The 21412-nt window shown below is 43.8% G+C and overlaps 1 protein-coding gene across 1 annotated transcript in view; it reads left to right on the top strand.

Moving 5' to 3' along the window:
- The window catches only part of MORC2 (MORC family CW-type zinc finger 2), a 57914-nt gene that overhangs the window by 25649 nt on the left and 10853 nt on the right, over positions 1–21412 (top strand). The window contains 10 exon segments of the mRNA XM_070763137.1: positions 2982–3122; positions 4554–4708; positions 4824–4843; positions 4846–4954; positions 7912–8017; positions 11259–11388; positions 12629–12703; positions 16111–16509; positions 18443–18589; positions 21219–21270. Coding sequence (XP_070619238.1) covers positions 2982–3122; positions 4554–4708; positions 4824–4843; positions 4846–4954; positions 7912–8017; positions 11259–11388; positions 12629–12703; positions 16111–16509; positions 18443–18589; positions 21219–21270 — 1334 coding nt within the window.

The following is a 21412-nucleotide window of genomic DNA, read 5'->3' as shown; positions in this document are numbered from 1 at the left end:
AGGTCATTACATCATCCCAACAGTCCCGTGATCAAAATTTGGATACTTGGTAATTTGCGTGCGTTTATGACGTTTGCCGTGATAATCTTTGGTGACCTTCTTACAAACCAAGCCAGATTCATTTAACAACCATGTTAACTCCACAACCGCAGTGATTCGCTTGGACAACCCAATGTACGGAAAAGTTGTAAAATGTGGCAAAACTCAGCAACTTCCTTGCCTAGTGTTCTGTTTGGGTCCCCCCAGACGCCAACCCCAACCAAAAAGAGTATCCAGACACACTGGTAAAAAGCAAAGGCAGTTTCTATAATTGAAAGCAAACACAGGTAACAGAAACTGTTCTTACAGACAGGAACACTATGAAGCTTCACAGAGGTTTCACGAAGGCCAGGCAAGAAAACAGGATTCTTGCTGGCAAAAACAACGCTGGAGATAAGAAAACCCACGTCTCCCCCAAGTCTTCCAGACTTCTAGGCCACAAGCCAAGATCAGAGACGCCTAGAATCGAAGCAAGGTCACAGGACTCCCAGTTGATAACTCTCCACAAGACTGTAAGGGCGGGCCTGCCTTTTCAACCCTGCTGAGGAGAACCACACCCAAACCCAGCTGTTACCAATTCAGGGATGGAAATACCTTTCTAATTGGCCCCGTCTTTGAGCTGCACCTCGCTGCCTCATGTCTATTATAGCCTGGGCGTCTTCATCCAATGAATCCAGGCTACTAGCTGGGAGAGCCCCCCCCCCCGGGGGTCTCAAGCTGCTCTCCCTCCTCCTCTTCCTGACGTTCCTCTCCCCCGTCTGCCTGGTCCTCCCCCTCCTGTTCACTGTCCTCCTCCTCTGGGCATGGATCCGGCAGAGCTCCAGCCGGTCCCTGAGGAGCCTCAGGCTGAATCACAACACCTAGCGGCAGAAATGTTGGGCTCTACCTGTTGAGCCTGGGAAAGAGAAGACTTGAAATAGCTTGGCAAATATTTAAAATGGCGAATTGTTAGAATGTGTGCAGAAAACAGGGCGAGGAGCAAAGGGCTTAAATTGTATTCACGTCCTTGAAAGGTAAATTTTGATAGGGCCCTAAGAAAGCCTATTCAGCACGGAGTAGAACGCTTCATGATACTGAAAGTCACTGGAGGCATTTTAATAGAAGTTGCGTGGCCATCTATCGGAGGTGATGTACTAATGGATTACTGAAAAGGCAGGAGGGTAGGATTAGATTATTTCATCATGTCAAAAATACTATATTCTGTGAACCCCTAAATTTAGCTAAGTTAGGAAAGTTAAGTTTAATTTTGTGGGCTTACAGATGTTATTTTGGACATTTTATGTTAAATGGATTAATATATTGCTTCTCAGAAATAATGCTAGATATAGATATAATGGTAGAATGGTGGAAGGTCTTAAGCATAAAACCTATCAGGAAAGACTTCATGAACTCAATCTGTATAGTCTGGAGGACAGAAGGGAAAGGGGGGACATGATCGAAACATTTAAATATGTTAAAGGGTTAAATAAGGTCCAGGAGGGAAGTGTTTTTAATAGGAAAGTGAACACAAGAACAAGGGGACACAATCTGAGGTTAGTTGGGGGAAAGATCAGAAGCAACGTGAGAAAATATTATTTGACTGAAAGAGTCGTAGATGCTTGGAACAAACTTCCAGCAGACGTGGTTGGTCAATCCACAATCACTGAATTTAAACATGCCTGGGATAAACATATATCCATCCTAAGATAAAATACAGGAAATAGTATAAGGGCAGACTAGATGGTCCATGAGGTCTTTTTCTGCCGTCAGTCTTCTATGTTTCTATAGAATTGAAATATTTATTGATATCCTACTGAAGAAGATCGCAGGCCACATGCCGCTCTCTACACCCAAGAATGAGGTGTGTGGGGGGGAAGCTAATTACTCATAGGAGGTAGTCTGTTGCCACTCATTGCTGCTGAGAATGTAATAACAACTATTGGTTGTTACCAATATTTACTCCAGTGGGAGCTCTTAGAGATGGTAGTCTGCCAGTTCTGACCGTTTTTAGGCAAACCGGTAGTAGCAACTTCTGGGTGGGCCTGTTCCTGCCGTCCCACTCTGGCACTGCCCTCCCACCCCGGCACTATGGTATGTCATCCTATTTAGGCTCATTTTGAAGCTGTGCACATATATGCAAGCTGTCCGCGCAATCAAATCACATGCGCAGAAGGACATGCTCGCATTTGTGAACCGATAGGAAAGGTAGGTGAATATCTGTTTTTATCCCTGCTTTTACTCTACAGCAGTGGTTCTCCACCTTGGAGTCGGGACTCCTTTGGGGGTCGAACGACCATTTCACAGGGGTCGCCTAAGAAAGACCCTGGGGAAAGACAAATTTCCCCTGGTGTTAGGAACTAAAGCTTCCATTCTGGCGCCTTGGAACATATTTTTACAATCCGACCAATCAGGCATTTACAGTGGGGGTGTCGCTCTGACCTTCCTGCCAATCAGCTTCAAGTTCTTGGGAGAATTGGCGCTACACCTATGGCTGGGGGTCACCACAATGTGAGGAACTGTACAGTGGTACCTCGACATACGAGTTTAATTCGTGCCAGACCGGAGCTTGTATGTCGATCAATTCGAACGAATGCCTTTAGACTTTGCTTTTCGCACCCAGATAACTGGAAACATGGAGTTCTTGCGCCACCTAGTGGATGCTCGGCTCCTATCCCGAATTTGAGCTCGGGTGTCGAACAGAAATTTTGCCCGCGTCTCGGCTCGTAACTTGGAATACTCGCATGTGGAGCAGCTCGTATCTAGAGGTACTACTGTATTTAGGGGTCGTGGCGTTAGAAAGGTTGAGAACCACTGCTCTGCAAGGTAGTTGAGAGGCTGGCTGAGCATCACTTTATAAAAGATTTAAGAATTTGAATCTTCCGAGTCATCTTTTAGGGCTGTAATCCCTGTTCCCCAGATAAGTATCGCACGGATTTTCTTTGACCCGATTTCCTGCCTTGCAGAGCACTTAAAGAGCCAAAAGAACTGAACTTCATTTTCGGCGTGAACATAAATCAGCGCCATCTGGATGGGGTGTTTGTCTACAATTGCAGTCGGTTGATTAAGATGTATGAGAAAGTGGGCCCGCAGCTGGAAGGCGGCATGTAAGTTCCTGTGGGGAATAAATCGGGGGGGAAACCAAACTGTATTAAAATGCTTAAAAGTGTTAAAAAATCCCCCCAAAACTCCGATCCCACAGCCTGGCAGAGTCAAGCAAAAATGAGCATAACTGTAGCAACAACTCGAGGTAGTATCCCTGGTAGTATTCCTTGTGTAGGCCAAAGTTCATATGGTTGGGCAAGCCCAGATATGACAAAAAGCCACATCAGTTCACACCATACTGCTGCACGAATCCCAGCGACCAGTTAGGTCCCACAGAGTGGATCTTCTCCGGGTCCCGTCAACTAAACAATGTCGCTTGGTGGGATCCAGGGAAAGAGCCTTCTCTGTGGCGGCGCCGGCCCTTTGGAACCAACTCCCCCCCCAGAGATTAGAATTGCCCCCACCCTCCTTGCCTTTCGTAAGCTACTTAAAACCCACCTCTGCCGTCAGGCATGGGGGAACTGAGATATTCTTTCCCCCTAGGCCTTACAATTTACGCATGGTATGTTTGTATGTATGTTTGGTTTTATAATAAGGTTTTTTTTAGTTGTTTATTATTGGATTGTTACATGCTGTTCTTTATCACTGTTGTTAGCCGCCCCGAGTCTGCGGAGAGGGGCGGCATACAAATCCAATAAATAAATTATTATTATTATTATTATTAATAATAATAATAATAATAATAATAATAATAATAATAATAATAATGTTAGAGCCTGGGTTTTTTTGCTCAGGACTTGCAATCACAGAGGTTCTGAGTAGGCCCTGGGACAAGATTGTTGGTATGTCTCGGTATAGCTAGGCTATGAGACCTTTGACATACACCGAGCAGAGAATTTTAACATAATGTGGATGTGTGGTAAAGCCAAAGAAAAAAAGACACAGACTTAGTTATGCCCAATAAGTACTATTTACATATATACAAAATAGAAACAATCCATAACAAGCACTAAGCAAATACACTCCCCCCTCAATGGCAAAGCAAAAGCGAATGAGCTTTGATAAAGCATCATTGAGGGAAGGAGCACTGGCGCCCTCTTATGGCGAACGAGCCCAAAATATTTAAAGTGATAGTACAAGAGACTACAATAGGTAGTTTACAATGGCAAACCCTAACAACCATGTACCTTGTACTAACAAAGATGTTACAAGAGGGACATGCCGGCTGGCACAATGAAGAATCCTTCTTTGTCAGCTCCCAAGACTCCCTAAAGCTTTGTCCTCGTACCTTACAATGTTAGCAATGAAATACAAGTTACTACCTCATGTAAATCTGTGCTAGATACACAGCCGAAGTAGGTTAGAGGTAACAGTTGATGATAAGGGAGCTGGCCGGCAAATAATAAAGACGCCTTCATTTACTCGCTGCTACGTAGCCTTTGCCTTTTTTTGGGACCCTCTTCATGACCCCATGGTGACCCCCTTCTCCATAGGGCCTGCGGAGGAGTGGTTGGGGTCGTGGATGTCCCCTATCTCGTCCTGGAACCGACGCACAACAAGCAGGATTTTGCCGACGCGAAAGAATATCGGCACTTGTTGAAAGCAATGGGGGAGCACTTGGCTCAGTATTGGAAAGATATTGAGATCGGTAAGAAGTCACGGGGGGGGGGGGGAGTTGGGGAAGGGAAGGAGGAGCCCTACGAAGACAGGCACGTTTGTTCCTTTGTCAAAGGCTAATTATTATTTTTAATTTAAAAAACCAGCACAGAAAGGCATTAGCAAGTTTTTTGGGATGATTTTGGCTACCTGTCTGCAAACTGGAACCAGCCGCCATCCAACGACTTGAGTTACAAAAGGCGGAGAGCCATGGAGATCCCAACCACTATTCAGTGTGGTAAGCAATGTTCCCTCTTAATTTTTTTCCGGTGTGGGGGGAAAAGTATAGTGTCTGAGCGGCCGTCCCTTTGGGACTGGGCGGCATAGGAGTATAAATAACAAACAAACAAACAAATGAATAAGAAAAAAAATCCCTTCTTTTTTATTAAAATAAATTAATAATAAAACAAAACCAAAATCTATTGCTATTATTACTATCTTCTCCTCTTTTTCCATACCTGTCTCCTCCCCCGTGTGTGTGTGTGTGAACTCTTGAACCATTTCCAATAACAGGTGAGGGCTATTGGAAATGGTTCAAGAGTTCACACACGCATGCACACACAGCTGGGGTTTTTTTTTCTATGTTATTATTTGGGTGCTTTTTACCATATGCTTAAATCAAGAGTCATTTCTCTCTCCCCCCCCTCTTGCTCTCTCTCTTTTTCTCCCTTTCTCCCTCCCTCTCTATCTCGTTCTGTCTGTTCCTCACTCTCTCTCTCTTGTTCGCTCTCTCGTTTTCTCTCACTCTTTCTTGTTTTCTTTCTCTCTTTCTATTGTTTTCTTTCTCACTCTTTGTTTCTATCTCTCTTGCTTTCTTTCTCTTGCTCTCTCTCTTTTTCTCCCTTTCTCCCTCCCTCTCTTTCTATCTCATTCTGTCTGTTCCTCACTCTCTCTCTCTTGTTCGCTCTCTCGTTTTATTTCTCTCTCTCACTCTTTCTCTCTTGTTTTCTTTCTCTCTTTCTATTGCTTTCTTTCTCACTCTTTCTACCGTGTTTCCCCGATAGTAAGGCAGTGTCTTACTATCTTTTTACCCCCAAAAGCCCCACTGTGTCTTACTTTGGGGGTATGTGTTATATTGTCCCGGGCATCGGGGCCGGCTCGTCTTCGGGCTTCGGCCCGGGCGAGGCCTCTTCTCTTCCGGGTGGGCGGCGTTGCGCGGCAGGCGCGGCTGCTTGTCGGGCCCAGCCTCCATCCCTCCTGCGCCACGGCGGGGCCGGTCCGCGATGCGCGTCCTGGGGGCGCCCGGCTGGCCGGCTCCGGAGGCTGCGGCTCCTCCCGCTGCTGCCCAACGCCGAGGATGCCCCGCGCCCAGCCCGGCTACGGCAGCAGGCAGGCAGGCAGCCCCAGGCGCGGCGGGGAGAGCAAAGGCGGCGGCGGGAGTAGCGGACGCCTCCCTCGCTTTTAGTACCGTGTTTCCCCGAAAGTAAGACATATGTCTTACTTTCGGGGTATGGCTTATATTAGCCGACCCCCCTGAAATCCCCCATATGTCTTACAATCGGGGGGGTCTTACTATCAGGGAAACACGGTATCTCTCTTGCTTTCTTTCTCTTGCTCTCTCTCTTTTTCTCCCTCCCTCTCTTTCTATCTCGTTCTGTCTGTTCCTCACTCTCTCTCTCTTGTTCGCTCTCTCATTTTCTTTCTCTCTCTCACTCTTTCTTGTTTTCTTTCTCTCTTTCTATTGCTTTCTTTCTCACTCTTTCTTTCTATTTCTCTTGCTTTCTTTCTCTTGTTCTCTCTCTTGCTATCTCTCCCCCCTCTTTCTCTCTCTCTCTCTTGTTTTCTTTCTCTCTCTCTCTCTTGTTTTCTTTCTCTCTCTCTCTCGCTTTCTCTCTCTCTCACTCGCGCAGCTTAGAGTGAACAGTGGTGGTAAGTGGTGTGAATTGAAGTTTCCTCTATTCTGGGGTCCAAAGGCAGCAAAGGCCGGCAGTTACAGCCAAATACCAAAAATAGCAATAGCCCTTAGGCTTACATACGGCTTCACAGCGGTTTGCAGAGAATCAGCCTCTCGCCCCCAACAATCCGGGGTCCTCACTTGACCCACCTCGGAAGGATGGAAGGCTGAGTCAACCTTGAGCTGGTGGTGAGATTTGAACCGCTGAACTACAGCGAGCAGTCAGCTGAAATAGCCTGCAGTACTTCACTCTAACGCCTGTATCGCCCCGACTCTAACCGGCTCTTACTACTACTAGTAAAGCAGTAGTAGTAGTAGTTTTAAAAATGCAACTGCCATCTTGGAAAGACAAGTATCCTCTGGGCATATATTGACTTCAAATTGGTTAGTTAATATACTTGTCCCATTAACACGGATGGTTAGTGATCGCTCGAACGTTGCTATGAAAAATCTGTGAAAGGAAATTCCATGGGTATTGTTCTGTCGGGCTCTCTGGTAGAATCCTCCCGAAAATTCACAAGTACAAATTTCAGACAAACACACGTATGAAAATTCAAAACAATGTTCTTTATAACGGAAATGCAAAGAAATTAAGCCCTCTTTTTGTAGAGCAAAGATCACTCGTCTCCAAACAACCTGGTCATTTGTACAAGTCCCTTATCAGTTCTGAGATACTTAGCTTGCAGCTGTGAGGCAATTCACAGTCCTTCTTCTTTCACAAAGTGAAACACACTTTGCTCTGGTTTAGTTTCAAAGCGGGAGAAAAAGCAACACACCAAGGTCGAAGTCAGCAAGACAGGCACAACGATCAGATAATCCTCCACCATGGCCAAACCCACAGGCTGCTCTTTATCGCAGCCTCACTAATGACCACAGCCCCACCCAACCACAGGTGGCCTCATTTTCTTTGATAATAATCTCTCAGTTGTTGCTGCCTATGCATCGCTCTCCGCATGCGTGGCTGTATCATTAACTCTTGTTCTGAATCCAAGGAGGAGCTAGAGAATTGATCTCCTTCTGAGCTGTCTGCCCCACTCTCCTCTTCCCTGTCACTCATGTCTTCTTGGTCAGAGGAGCCTTCATCAGTAGATTCCACCGGGGGGGGGGGGCAAAACAGGCCTGCAGCATGTGGATGTCTCCCCCACATCCACAGTCCTTGGGGCAGGAGCTGGGCCAGAGCTAACCACAACATGTACCAGGCTTAAAATGTGTAAGATCACTGGCCTCCTCAGGACCTTAGGTTGAGAGGTCTGTGTCTCACGTCCAGCGTGCTGATTATATGTTTTGTCCTCTTATGACAGACGCCTGTTTGAAATGGAGGACGCTCCCATTCAAGCTCAGTGCCGTGGAGCAAGAATACCCAGACACCTGGGTGTGTAACCTGAACTCCGATGCCGGACAAGATAGGTGGGTAAGGATCAGGAAGCAGTTTAATTAATTTAATTAATTGCCTCCTGCATCAGGTGGACCCAGCAGCCAGAGTGGGCCTTCTCCGGGTCCCGTCGACTAAACAATGTCATCTGGCGGGACCCAGGGGAAGAGCCTTCTCTGTGGCGGCCCCGACCCTCTGGAACCAGCTCCCTCCCAGAGATCACAATTGCCCCCACCCTCCTTGCCTTTCGTAAACTCCTTAAAACCCACCTCTGTTGTTAGGCATGGGGGAATTGAGATATTCCTTTCCCCCCAGGCCTGTACAATTTATGCATGGTACGTTTGTGTGTATGTTTGGCTTTTAGTAAGGGTTTTTAGTTATTTTAAATATTAGATTTGTCATATGCTGTTTTATTGTTGTTGTTAGCCGCCCCGAGTCTACGGAGTGGGGCAGCATACAAATCAAATAAATAAATAAATAAATAAAATAAATCACTTTAGGAATGCTTCTTATTCTCCAATTAAACAGAATCAAGATAGAGAATTAAGCCCAGAAGGAACAAAAAAAAATAGCAATGAAGATGATTGAAGGTGATGAAACAGAGCTCTCCGTTTTCGCACCTTCAATTATCTTCATTTTTACATAGAAACATAGAAACATAAAAGATTGACGGCAGAAAAAGACCTCCTGGTCCATCTAGTCTGCCCTTATACTATTTCCTGTGTTTTATCTTACAATGGATCTATGTTTATCCCAGGCATGTTTAAATTCAGTTCCTGTGGATTTACCTACCACGTCTGCTGGAAGTTTGTTCCAAGGATCTACTACTCTTTCAGTCAAATAATATTTTCTCACGTTGCTTTTGATCTTTCCCCCAACTAACTTCAGATTGTGTCCCCTTGTTCCTATGTTCACTTTCCTATTAAAAACACTTCCCTCCTGAACCTTATTTAACCCTTTAACATACAGTGATCCCTCGATTATCGCGAGGGTTACGTTCCAAGACCTCTCGCGATAATCGATTTTCCGCAGTATAGTGGTGCGGAAGTAAAAACACCATCTGCGCATGCGCGCCCTTTTTCCATGGCCGCGCATGCGCAGATGGTGGAGCCGGGGAACGATGAAAGTGCGGAAGCCGACAAAGATTGCTTTGAATGTCGGCTTCCCCCGCCCCCCCCCCAGCGCGTCCGGCGCCCTCGCCGATACCGCCCGCTCGCCGCTCGCTCGGCCGCCCGATCCACCCCTCTCACCGGCTTTCGGACACGGGTCCTCCTGCAGCAGCGCTGCCAAGCAGATCAGCTGCTGGGCGGCCGAAGAAACCTTCCCTGGGTCTTCCCCGCCGCCCACGCAAAGGGGAAACCCCGATCTTCGGCTCCTCGCTGCTGCCCGCCCGCCGCTCGCCCACCGCCCGCCGCTCGAGAGCAAGAGGGGGAGAGATAGAGAAAGAGAGAGAAGGAAAGAAAGATGAGAGAGGGAGGAAGAAGCAAGATAGAGAAAGAGAGAGAGAAAGAAAGATGAGAAAGGAAGGAAGAGAGTGACGTCATCGGGTGGGAAAAACCACGGTATAGCAAAAAAACCGTGGAGTATTTTTTAATTAATATTTTTTGAAAAACCGTGGTATAGCGTTTCACGGTAATCGAGATCGCGAAAATCGAGGGATCACTATTTAAATGTTTCGATCATGTCCCCCCTTTTCCTTCTGTCCTCCAGACTATACAGATTGAGTTCATGAAGTCTTTCCTGATACGTTTTATGCTTAAGACCTTCCACCATTCTTGTAGCCCGTCTTTGGACCCGTTCAATTTTGTCAATATCTTTTTGTAGGTGAGGTCTCCAGAACTGGACACAGTATTATTCCAAATGTGGTCTCAACAGCATTCTATATAGCGGGATCATAATCTCCCTCTTCCTGCTTGTTATACCTCTAGCTATGCAGCCAAGCATCCTACTTGCTTTCCCTACCGCCTGACCACACTGCTCACCCATTTTGAGACTGTCAGAAATCACTACCCCTAATTTTATTTCATTAGAAAGAGCACATTTTTCTCTATCCTATACGTTGTTTTTCTGATGGTTTCTGTTCAAATAAGGCTGCAAAAATCAGTCAAGTGGACACCTGGTCCACTTGACAAAGAATGACCCTTAACAAATATGCAAGCAGAGATCTTGGATTCAAATCCATGAATTGTATAATAACAGAGGCACGGTGTTCAACCTGTGTTCCCCAGAAGCTCAGGTTCTGTTGAGAATCATCAACATATAGCTTGGCTTCCGTTGTGCTAGATGCATTATGGCAAAGCTAAATATAGGAAGCATACTAAGAGGGATCTGCGCTGATTTTTCACATGGAGAAGTTTGAAGAACACGGTGATAAAGGAGTCAGCCACCCTGTGTCCCAGGAGAAGGGGGGCATAGAAATCAATCAGATAGATAGGTAGGTAGATAGGTAGGTAGGTAGGTAGATAGATAGGAAGGAAGGAAGATGATAGATAGATAGATGATTGATTGATTGATTGATTGATTGATCGGACGGACATAGATAAATAGAGAGATAATAGATAAATGGTAGGTAGGTAGGTAGGTAGATAGATAAATGAGAGATAGAGAGATAGATGATAGATAAATGATAGATAGATAGATTGATTGTTTGATTGATCAGACGGACGGATGGACATAGATAGATAGATAGATAGATAGATAGATAGATAGATAATAGATAAATGGTAGGTAGGTAGATAGATAGATAGATAGAAGGATGGATGGATAGATAGATTAGATAGATAGATAGATAGATAGATAGATGATAGATAAATGATAGAGAGAGAGAGAGAGAGAGATGATAGACAGACGGACAGACATAGATAGATAGATAGATAGATAAATGAGAGATAGAGAGATAGATGATAGATAAATGATTGATTGATTGATCGGACGGACGGACAGAGATAGATAGATAATAGATAAATGGTAGGTAGGTAGGTAGATAGATAGATAGATAGAAAGATAGATAGATAGATAGATGATAGACAGACGGAGAGACAGATAGATAGATAAATGAGAGAGAGAGAGATAGATGATAGACAGACGGACATAGATAGATAGATAGATAGATAGATATTCAAATAAGCACTGTGTCTGTTTAATTCAGAGTAGGCCTGTGGTGTGACTCTCCATCTCAGTGTTAGTAATAGACCCCCAAACATGCACCCTAAACCCACGTATGCTTCCCGTCACATTGCTGACGTGTCTTTCTGCTGCCTCTTTCCCCTGGCACAGGTGTGAGGCTCCTGAGTGGAAGCAGACGGTGACCCTGAGCCTCTTCAGGAAAGAGAAGACCCAGGAAGATAAGCAGAAAGAGCTGTCGGATAAAATCCGCCAGCAGCAGGAGAAACTGGATGCCTTGCAGGTCAGTTGGCACGCTGGACTCTAGAGCACTGTTTCCAATGCTGCCTGGGGAATTCTGGGAGTTGAAGTCCAAATATCTTCCAAGTTGCCAAGGTTGGGAAACACTGCTCTAGAGCAATGGTGGGAAATTTCGGATGTGCAGCGCATGCCCTCAACCATAAGGCAATGCCTCCCCCTGCATCCATGCACAATGCCCCTCTATGCTCCTCTCCCGCACACATGCGCACTGTTCTGTCGGGCTCTCTGGTAGAATCCTCACAAAAAGTCACAGGTACACATTTCAGACACACGTTTGAAAATTCAAAACAATGTTCTTTATAATGAAAATTCACTTAAACCAAGCCCTCTTTTGGTAGAGCAAAGAGCACTCGTCTCCAAACAAACTGGTAATTTGTACAAGTCCCTTATCAGTTCTGAGATACTTAGCTTGTAGCTGTGAGGCAATTCACAGTCCTTCTTCTTTCACAAAGTGAAACACACTTTGCCCTGGTTTAGTTTCAAAGTGGGGAAAAATCAGCACACAAAAGGTCAAAGTCAGTAAAGCAGTCACGAAACACAAGGATCAGATAATCCTCCACAATGGCCAAACCCACAGGCTGCTCTTTATAGCAGCCTCACTAATGACCAGAGCCCCACCCAACCACAGGTGGCCTCATTTTCTTTGATAATAATCTCTCAGTTGTTGTTGCCTATGCATCGCTCTCCGCATGCGTGGCTGTATCATTAACTCTTGTTCTGAATCCAAGGAGGAGCTAGATAATTGATCTCCTTCTGAGCTGTCTGCCCCACTCTCCTCCTCCCTGTCACTCGTGTCTTCTTGGTCAGAGGAGCCTTCATCAGCAGATTCCACCGGGGGCAAAACAGGCCTGCAGCATGTGGATGTCTCCCCCACATCCACAGTCTTTGGGGCAGGAGCAGGACCAGAGCCAGCCACAACACGCACAGACCTCATTGTCGTTTCCGGACCTCCGGTAGGCCTGTTGTGCTGTTTTTCAGCCTCCCCAGGTTCCAGGAAATACTCCTGAAGCCTATAGATGGCAAAAAACAGGCTCAGTGGGCCTACTGGAAATTCAGAAATGAACTTCTGGTGTGCCCTTTGGGTCAGTTTTTGCTCTCCCCAGGCTCCAGGAGGCTCACCTGAAGCCTGGGGAGGGCGAAAAAAGTCCCCCCCCCCATTGAATTAAAATAATAAAAGGCAGGTAACAAATAAATAAATGCTTTATTCTGCTTGCTCTGTCCAGAAAACTACCCCAGTGCGTTCTTATGCTGACCTGAAAAAACTGCCTCTGGAGGTCACCGCGCAACCTATGCTAGAGGTAAGTGCCCTCATCCCCCTGCCGTTTACGCAGTTGTCCTCTTCCGTTGTATAATCCAGTTAGTCCTCTGGTTACAATGGCAGTCGGGACTGGAATTTTCTTAACATTGGGTATAAGCCCAGTGTGGAATGCTAGCAAGTTGTTTTAAGTGATCGAAACATTTAAATATGTTAAAGGGTTAAATAAGGTTCAGGAGGGAAGTGTTTTTAATAGGAAAGTGAACACAAGAACAAGGGGACACAATCTTTAATGCAATGGGGGAATATTTAGATAATGAATTAAAGGGGAGGGATAAAATGGCAGGAGCGAGCACCCAGTGGACTGTATTAAAAAAGGCCATCTTAAAAGCCACTGGACTGTATGTAAGACAAATAACTAAAGGTAAAAGGAAGAAGAAACCGCTATGGTTTAGCAATGATGTAAGGGCTATAGTCAATGAAAAAAGGCTGCCTATAGGAGGTATAAAGAGTCTGGAAGTATAGCTGATAGGGAGGTGTATAAAATGAGACAGAAGGAGGTGAAACAGATAATATATGCTGCTAAAGCCTCAAAAGAGGAAGAAATTGCCAAATCTGTAAAGAAGGGGGATAAAACCTTCTTCAGATATATTAGTGATAAGAAGAAGAAAAACTGCGGCATCACGAAGCTTAGTACCGGGAATAATACATGCATTAATGGGAATGAGATCGCTGACCATTTCAATAGCTACGTCTGTTCAGTTTTCTCAAAAGACACCTTACAAAATAATACTATAGAGGGATATAGCATTGCTTCCAGCTGTACGGATTTAGCTCCAGTGATCTTAGAAACCGATATCTTAGAATAACTTGAACGATTAAAGATAAATAAGGCAATGGGTCCAGATGGCATCCACCCCAGAGTTCTTAAAGAACTCAGATCTGTCATTACTACCCCCCTGACTGATTTGTTTAACCAATCCTTGTTAACAAGAGAAATTCCTGAGGATTGGAGAATGGCCAGTGTTGTGCCTATCCACAAGAAGGGCAGTAGAGAAGAAGCTGGTAACTACAGGCCAGTTAGCTTGACATCAGTTGTAGTTAAAATGATGGAGACTCTACTCAAAAAGAGGATAAATCAGCACCTAAAAAACAATAACTTATTGGACCCAAATCAGCATGGCTTTACTGAAGGCAAATCATGTCAGACTAATCTCATTGATTTCTTTGACTATGTCACAAAGGTGTTGGATGAAGGTGGTGCCGTGGATATTGCCTATCTGGACTTCAGCAAAGCCTTTGATACGGTTCCACATAAAGAGCTGATAGATAAATTAGTGAAGATTGGACTTAATCCCTGGATAGTTCAATGGATTTGCAACTGGCTGAAGCGTAGACATCAGAGAGTTATTGTTAATGGCGAGTATTCTGAGCAGAGTCAGGTTATAAGCGGTGTGCCACAAGGGTCTGTTCTGGGTCCTATTCTTTTTAATATGTTTGTGAGTGACATAGGGGAAGGTCTGGTAGGGAAGGTTTGCCTATTTGCCGATGACTCTAAAGTGTGCAATAGGGTTGATATTCCTGGAGGTGTCTGTAATATGGTAAATGATTTAGCTTTACTAGATAAATGGTCAAAGCAATGGAAACTGCAGTTTAAAGTTTCCAAATGTAAAATAATGCACTTGGGGAAAAGGAATCCTCAATCTGAGTACAGTGGAACCCCGACATAAGAGCTGCTCTACTTAAGAGCAACTCGAGATAAGAGCTGGGAGGGGAGAGATATTTTTGTTCTACTTACAAGCCCAAATTCGAGATACAAGCGCCAAGGAGCTGTCTCCTGAAGCCAAACGCTAACTTCCGCGTTCGGCTTCAGGAGACAGCTGCGAAGCGGCGCGCGTGTTTTAAAAGGTTGCAGCCGGCCTGGGGAGCTCGGGGGGGTGCTTGCAGCTTTCTTTCTTGCTCTTTTTCTTTCTTTCTTTTACCTTCCCTTCCTCTATTTCTTCTTTTCTTTCTCCTTCCCACCTTCTTCCCTCCCTCCCTCCCTTCACTCATTCCTCTCTTACTCTCCCCTTTCATAAGTTTCCTTGCTTCCTTCCTCTGTTCCTGTCCCTTCCCTCTTTCCTTCCTTCCTTCCCACCCTCCGTCCATTCATTCACCCATTCCTCTCTTGATCGCTTAAAGCCGGTCCCTGGTGCAAAAAGGGTTGGGGACCTCTGTCCTACAGGATTGGGTGGCAGAGAAGTTGAACATATGTAAATTTAAAAGTTTAAGAAAGTTTACAAGTTAAGTGAAAGAAACTTCATTATTCATTTATATGTACATGTACATTTCTTCATTAAAAACATGTCTTTCTGCATAATTTAGACTAACTTTGTGAGTTTTTTGAGGGCTGGAACCAATTAAAATTATTTACAATAATTCCTATGGGGAAAAGTCGTTCGAGATAAGAGCTGCTCGACTTAAGAGCCCAGGTCCGGAACGAATTAAACTCGTATCTCGAGGTACCACTGTATTGTATTGCCAGTTCTGTGTTAGCAAATAGTTCAAAAGAAAAGGATTTAGGGGTAGTGATTTCTGACAGTCTCAAAATGGGTGAACAGTGCAGTCAGGCGGTAGGGAAAGCAAGTAGGATGCTTGGCTGCATAGCTAGAGGTATAACAAGCAGGAAGAGGGATATTATGATCCCGCTATATAGAATGCTGGTGAGACCATATTTGGAGTACTGTGTTCAGTTCTGGAGACCTCACCTACAAAAAGATATTGACAAAATTGAACTGGTCCAAAGACGGGCTACAAGAATGGTGGAAGGTCTTAAGCACAAAACGTATCAGGAAAGACTTCATGAACTCAATCTGTATAGTCTGGAGGACAGAAGGAAAAGGGGGGACAGGATTGAAACATTTAAATATGTTAAAGGGTTCAATAAGGTTCAGGAGGGAAGTGTTTTTAATGGGAAAGTGAACACAAGAACAAGGGGACACAATCTGAAGTTAGTTGGGGGAAATGATCAGAAGCAACATGAGAAAATATTATTTTACTGAAAGAGTAGTAGATCCTTGGAACAAACTTCCAGCAGACGTGGTTGATAAATCCACAGTAACTGAATTTAAACATGCCTGGGATAAACATAGATCCATCCTAAGATAAAATACAGGAAATAGAATAAGGGCAGATTAGATGGACCATGAGGTCTTTTTCTGCCGTCAGACTTCTATGTTTCTATGTTTCTCTTCTCTGTTCTTTTACCTTATATTCCTTACATTTGATACTGTATCTTGCACATATACACTCGAGATTATATACTACTATGAATACTTCATATTATGCATTATACCAACTTCCATTTTATGTTCATTATGTTTGTTTTCTCTTTTTAATGTTAATATTTAATAAACATTAAAAAAAAACAACCTGAGGACTTAAATCTGTCTTTTCATAACGTCCCGGCAGATGGCGGAGTCGGTGAACAAATCCCTGCGGCCACGGTCTCCCCCGCTGCCGGAAGTATTGAGGAATGCTTCGCGAAGGCCCCCCGTTCTTCCATCTCCTTCCAGGCCCCTCAACTCTCTGAAGAGGGGGCCCCCACCCCGACAAGCCACCAGCTGCTCCAGACCACAGAATCTGGCGCACCAGGAAGAGTCGAACCTTTCCAGGTTACAGTATCCACTGGAAGCCGCGCGGAAATGCTCCCAGTCCACTTTCGCAAGGCCTCTGTCCAGATGTGCCTCGATCGCAAAGATGATGCCCGAGCCCTTCCACGATGCGGGAAGCCAGCTGAGATCCCCCAGCCCCAAACATATAAAAGTGATGCTTCCACCAAAGAAAGCTGCCTTAATCAAGCCTGCCCAGGTTAAAACCCTTTTTTCTAAATAATAGTGATAATGATGATAGTGATGGTGATGATGATGATGGAGTGTTCCTTCCTTTACAGCAGTGTTTTTCAACCAGTGTGCCGCAAGACATGGTCAGGTGTGCCACGAAGCTCAGCAAGAGAGAGAAAGAGGGAGAGCGAAAGAAAGCGAGAGAGAGAGAAAGAAAGCAAGAGAGAAAGAGAAAGAGAGAGAGAGAAAGCAAGAGAGAGAAAGAAAAAGAAAGAGAGAGAGAAAGAGGGAGGGAAGGAGGGAGAGAGAAAGAAAGCAAAAAAGAGAGGAAGGAAGGAAGAGAAAGGGATGGAGAGAGAGAGGAAGGAAGAGAGAGAGAAAGCAATAGAGAGAGAGAAAGAAAGAGGAGAGAGAAAGAGCAAAAAAAGAGGAAGGAAGGAAGAGAGAAAGAGGGATGGAGAGAGGAAGGAAGGAAGAGAGAAAGAGGGATAGAAATAGAGTGAAAGGGAGGAAGAGAGAGAGAATTTTTTTGTCCAAACTTTTTTTAGCCCCCCCATTCTCCCCTCGCTCAATGTACCCCATGATTTTGTATATGTAAAAAAGGTGCCGCAGCTCAAAAAAGGTTGAAAATCACTGCTTTAGAGGATGAATGCCCAACTGCCTCTGTTTTACAGAACATTCTAGAACACTCGCCCAAACAATGCAGATTGGTTTTTTTAAAGAAATAACAAACAGAAAGAGTATCCAAAAAGTCTGCTACGCTACTGATATTTGTTTATTTCAAGTTGTCCAGCAAACCTGGAAAACATGGAAATCAGGAAATTATCAGGGAACTCGGTGGTTTGGGAAATATAGAATAGAATAGAATTTTTATTGGCCAAGTGTAATTGGACACACAAGGAATTTGTCTTGTTGGTTCATATGCTCTCAGGGAATTTGTGAAAAAATTGGAATAAATCGGGGGGAAACCAAACTGTATTAAAATGTTTAAAAGTCAGGAAAAAACTTTAAAGAAAAACAAAATGGATCGCGCTGCCTGGCAGAGTCAAGCAAAAATTAGCCTAACTGTGGCAACAACTTCCTATTCTACTGATATTTCTCCATGGCTTAGCCGTTTGGTATGACGTCATCTATAACTGCGCATTAACTTGATCGCAACTTACAGAGAAATATCAGGGAATTTCAAAATGCTTTCCCCCTGGACACCCTAATTTCAGCACTATGGTAACTGTAAACAGTTGCAGCCATTGGCAGTTACTAAGTGAGAACTAACTGTAATTTAATAACAATCATAATACAGTGTTCCCTCGATTTTTGCGGGGGATGCGTTCCAAGACCGCCCGCGAAAGTCAAATTTCCACGAAGTAGAGATGCGGAAGTAAATACACTATTTTTGACTATGAACAGTATCACAAGCCTTCCCTGAACACTTTAAACCCCTAAATTACAATTTCCCATTCCCTTAACAACCATTTAGATTATTACTCACCATGTTTATTTATTAAAGGTTATTAAAAAAAATATTTATTAAAGGCGGATGAAAGTTTGGCGATGACGTATGATGTCATCGGGTGGGGAAAACCGTGGTGTAGGGAAAAAAGCAGCCAAGTATTTTTTAATTAATATTTTTGAAAAACCGTCGTATAGCCGTTTCGCGAAGTTCAAACCCGCGAAAATCGAGGGACCACTGTATATTAAATGCCACCCGATTCCCAGCTACTTAAGTCAAAGACCTGCAGGAAGATACTGTCAGGAGTATATATGGAGTTTGAAACAAGCAAAACAAAAAAGCAGAATGTTGGGCATTTTTCCCTGCTCGCTTTGCACAAAAAATTTAAAATATGTGATACTTTTATACCCTGCTACTCTTACCGAATGACACCTGAACTCAGTTGCTGCTTGGGGGAAAAAAGAAACATTGGCCATTAAGAGGCATGATGCAAGTTTCTCATCTCTTGCAGGCTGCCACTTCCCGGAAGAGAGGCATTGGCCCATTGGAAGATGAAATGGAGGAGGAGGAGGTTGGGCTGAGAAGAGAGAAGAGGAAAGCAGGCAAACCTGTGACGGTGAAGGAAGAGAAGAAAGACTTGAGCGAGGTGGTAGTTGAAGTAAGTGGAAGTAGAAACTAGAAACCCCCCCCCCTTTTTTTAAAAAAAAATATTTTTATTGATTTTTTAAAAGTTTTTGCAAAAAGAAAAAACATAAATTCAAAAACATAAATGTGTGCACCATCACCAAACAAAATCATACATCCCTCCACCGGGGAAGTTTCAATTCTATATCTTTCATTTACCTCCACTCCGGATTACATTGCTCATTCTTTATGGAGTGATTGAATGTTATTTTTTACATTTGCATCGCTTACTAATATTAATATATGATTTTTAACCTTTTCCCACCGCCTCATTGTTACTGCCAATTTCTCTTCATTATAATTATGTAATCTAATTTCCATAATTTCGTAGTGAATGTGATCCACCATGTACCTGCACCAATTTTTTATCGTCCATTTGTTAGCATCTTTCCACCCAAGCACTATAGTTGCCTGGGCGCTTTCTATTGCTGCAATTTTAATTTCTTCATATTCTTTTACCTCACTATTTTTTATCAATAATGCTGCTTCCTTGGTTAGTTTCCAGTCACTATTCGTAATTTTATTCACTTCCGTTTGTATTTGCTTCCAAAATTTTTCGACTTTACTGCATTCCCAAAACATATATACTCCTTTTTCCTTACATCCATGCCAACAATTTCCTTTCATCATCGTTTGAAAGTGTGCTAGTTGTACTGGTGTATAATACCATTTATGTAAAAATTTTCTTCTCATCTCTCTTATTCTTGTATTTTTAATTCTTTTAATATTTTCAATTATGCCTTCCATATCCCATTCATCAATTTCTAACTCATCCTGCCAATATTTCGTCAGTCCTTTTATTACTTGCTCCTCTGCTTGCAATAATTCCCTAGAACCCTGTGAGCAGAAATGGCTGCGACTGTCCCTCCTTGGTTCTCTTCCTTTTGTTGTTGTTGTTCTTAGTTGTGAATTTGTGTCCGACCCATTACAACTCAGGGGACTGGAGGCTAAAACATATTCATTCATTTGATTTCTATGCTGCCCAATCCCGAAGAACTCAGGGTGGCCTACAAAATAATATATAGTGTTCCCTCGCTTTTTGAGACCGTCCGCGAAAGTCGAATTTCCACGAAGTAGAGATGCGGAAGTAAATACACTATTTTTGGCTATGAACAGTATCACAAACCTTCCCTTAACACTTTAAACCCCTAAATTGCAATTTCCCATTCCCTTAACAACCATTCAGATTATTACTCACCATGTTTATTTATTAAAGTTTATTAAAAAAAATATTTATTAAAGGTAGACGAAAGTTTGGCGATGACACATGATGTCATCGGGTGGGAAAAACTGTGGTATAGGGAAAAAGCCAGCGAAGTATTTTTTAATTAATATTTTTGAAAAACCGTGGTATAGACTTTTCGCGAAGTTCGAACCCGCGGAAATCGAGGGAACACTGTAATGCAAATACATAAAGATAGAGAACAATAAGAAGAAGTTGAATATGATATCTAAAACTAAAACCCTGTAATAAAAACCCACTTGTCATGAAAACACAGTCATAAGTGTTGGTTATGACCTTTAAAGCCCTTCATGGCATCGGACCAGAATATCTCCAAGACCGTCTTCTGCCGCACGAATCCCAGCGACCTGTTAGGTCCCACAGAGTTGGCCTTCTCCGGGTCCCGTCGACTAAACAATGTCGTTTGGCGGGACCCAGGGGAAGAGCCTTCTCTGTGGCGGCCCCGACCCTCTGGAACCAACTCCCCCCAGATATCAGGGTTGCCCCCACCCTCCTTGCCTTTCATAAGCTCCTTAAAACCCACCTCTGTCGTCAGGCATGGAGGAATTGAGATACTCCCCACTAGGCTTATAAAATTTATGCATGGTATGTCTGTTTGTATGATTGGTCTCTTAAATTGGGGTTTTTTGTATTACTTTTTATATTAGATTTGTTATATTTGGTTTTTTTTACTGCTGTTAGCCGCCCCGAGTCTGCGGAGAGGGGCAGCATACAAATCAGATAGATAGATAGATAGATAGATAGATAGATAGATAGATAGATAGATAGATAGATAGATAGATAGATAGATAGATAGATAGATAAATAGATAAATAGATAATCGCATGCATACACACCATTCATTCAATCAGTTTGGGGGTGAAAGATGTACAATTCATGGCCCCCAGGCCTGATGGCAAAGCCTGGCCTTAATGGCCTTATGGTGGGCCAGTAGGGTGGGAGCAGTACGGACATCATGGAATGAAATATATGAAATGAATTGATGTTATGCTAAGGCTATTCCTGTCTGCAGCATAGGCTCCAGGCCAGGGGTAGGTCAAACGTGGCTCTTCTATGACTTGTGGACTTCAACTCCCAGAATTCCCGAGCCAATCATGCTAGCTCAGTAATTCTGGGAGTTGAAGTCCACATGTCATAGAAAGAGCCAATTTGGCCTACCCTTGCTCCAAACTAATATCCACCTGTAGCTATGGCACAGGGCTGACTGGACCCCTCTCTGTAGAGCATGCTATGACATTTCCAGTTGTGCAAAAAGGAATTTTTACTTTTATTCTGGGTGGTATTCTGAATATTTTGGTCTGTCAAGTACACAAGGTAGATGATTGATTTTGGAATCTGTTTGGCTTCTCTCTGCTTTCAGCTGACGGACGGCGCAGAAGAGGAGTTGGCACAAATGAAAAGAGCACAGAAAGGTACTTTGGCTTGGCCTCTTACACTTGCAGTGTTTTTAAAGGGAGGTAAATCATGCGCTGTAATACTGTTGTAACACCCTTGGCATCCATGAATCTGTCTAATCCTGCCTTGAAGCTCTCCAGGCTGACAGCTGTCACGACC

The sequence above is a fragment of the Erythrolamprus reginae genome, chromosome 10 (genome assembly GCF_031021105.1).
Source record: "Erythrolamprus reginae isolate rEryReg1 chromosome 10, rEryReg1.hap1, whole genome shotgun sequence".
Classification (NCBI taxonomy): Eukaryota; Metazoa; Chordata; class Lepidosauria; order Squamata; family Dipsadidae; genus Erythrolamprus; species Erythrolamprus reginae.
This window is presented reverse-complemented; position numbering and strand designations above follow the sequence as displayed.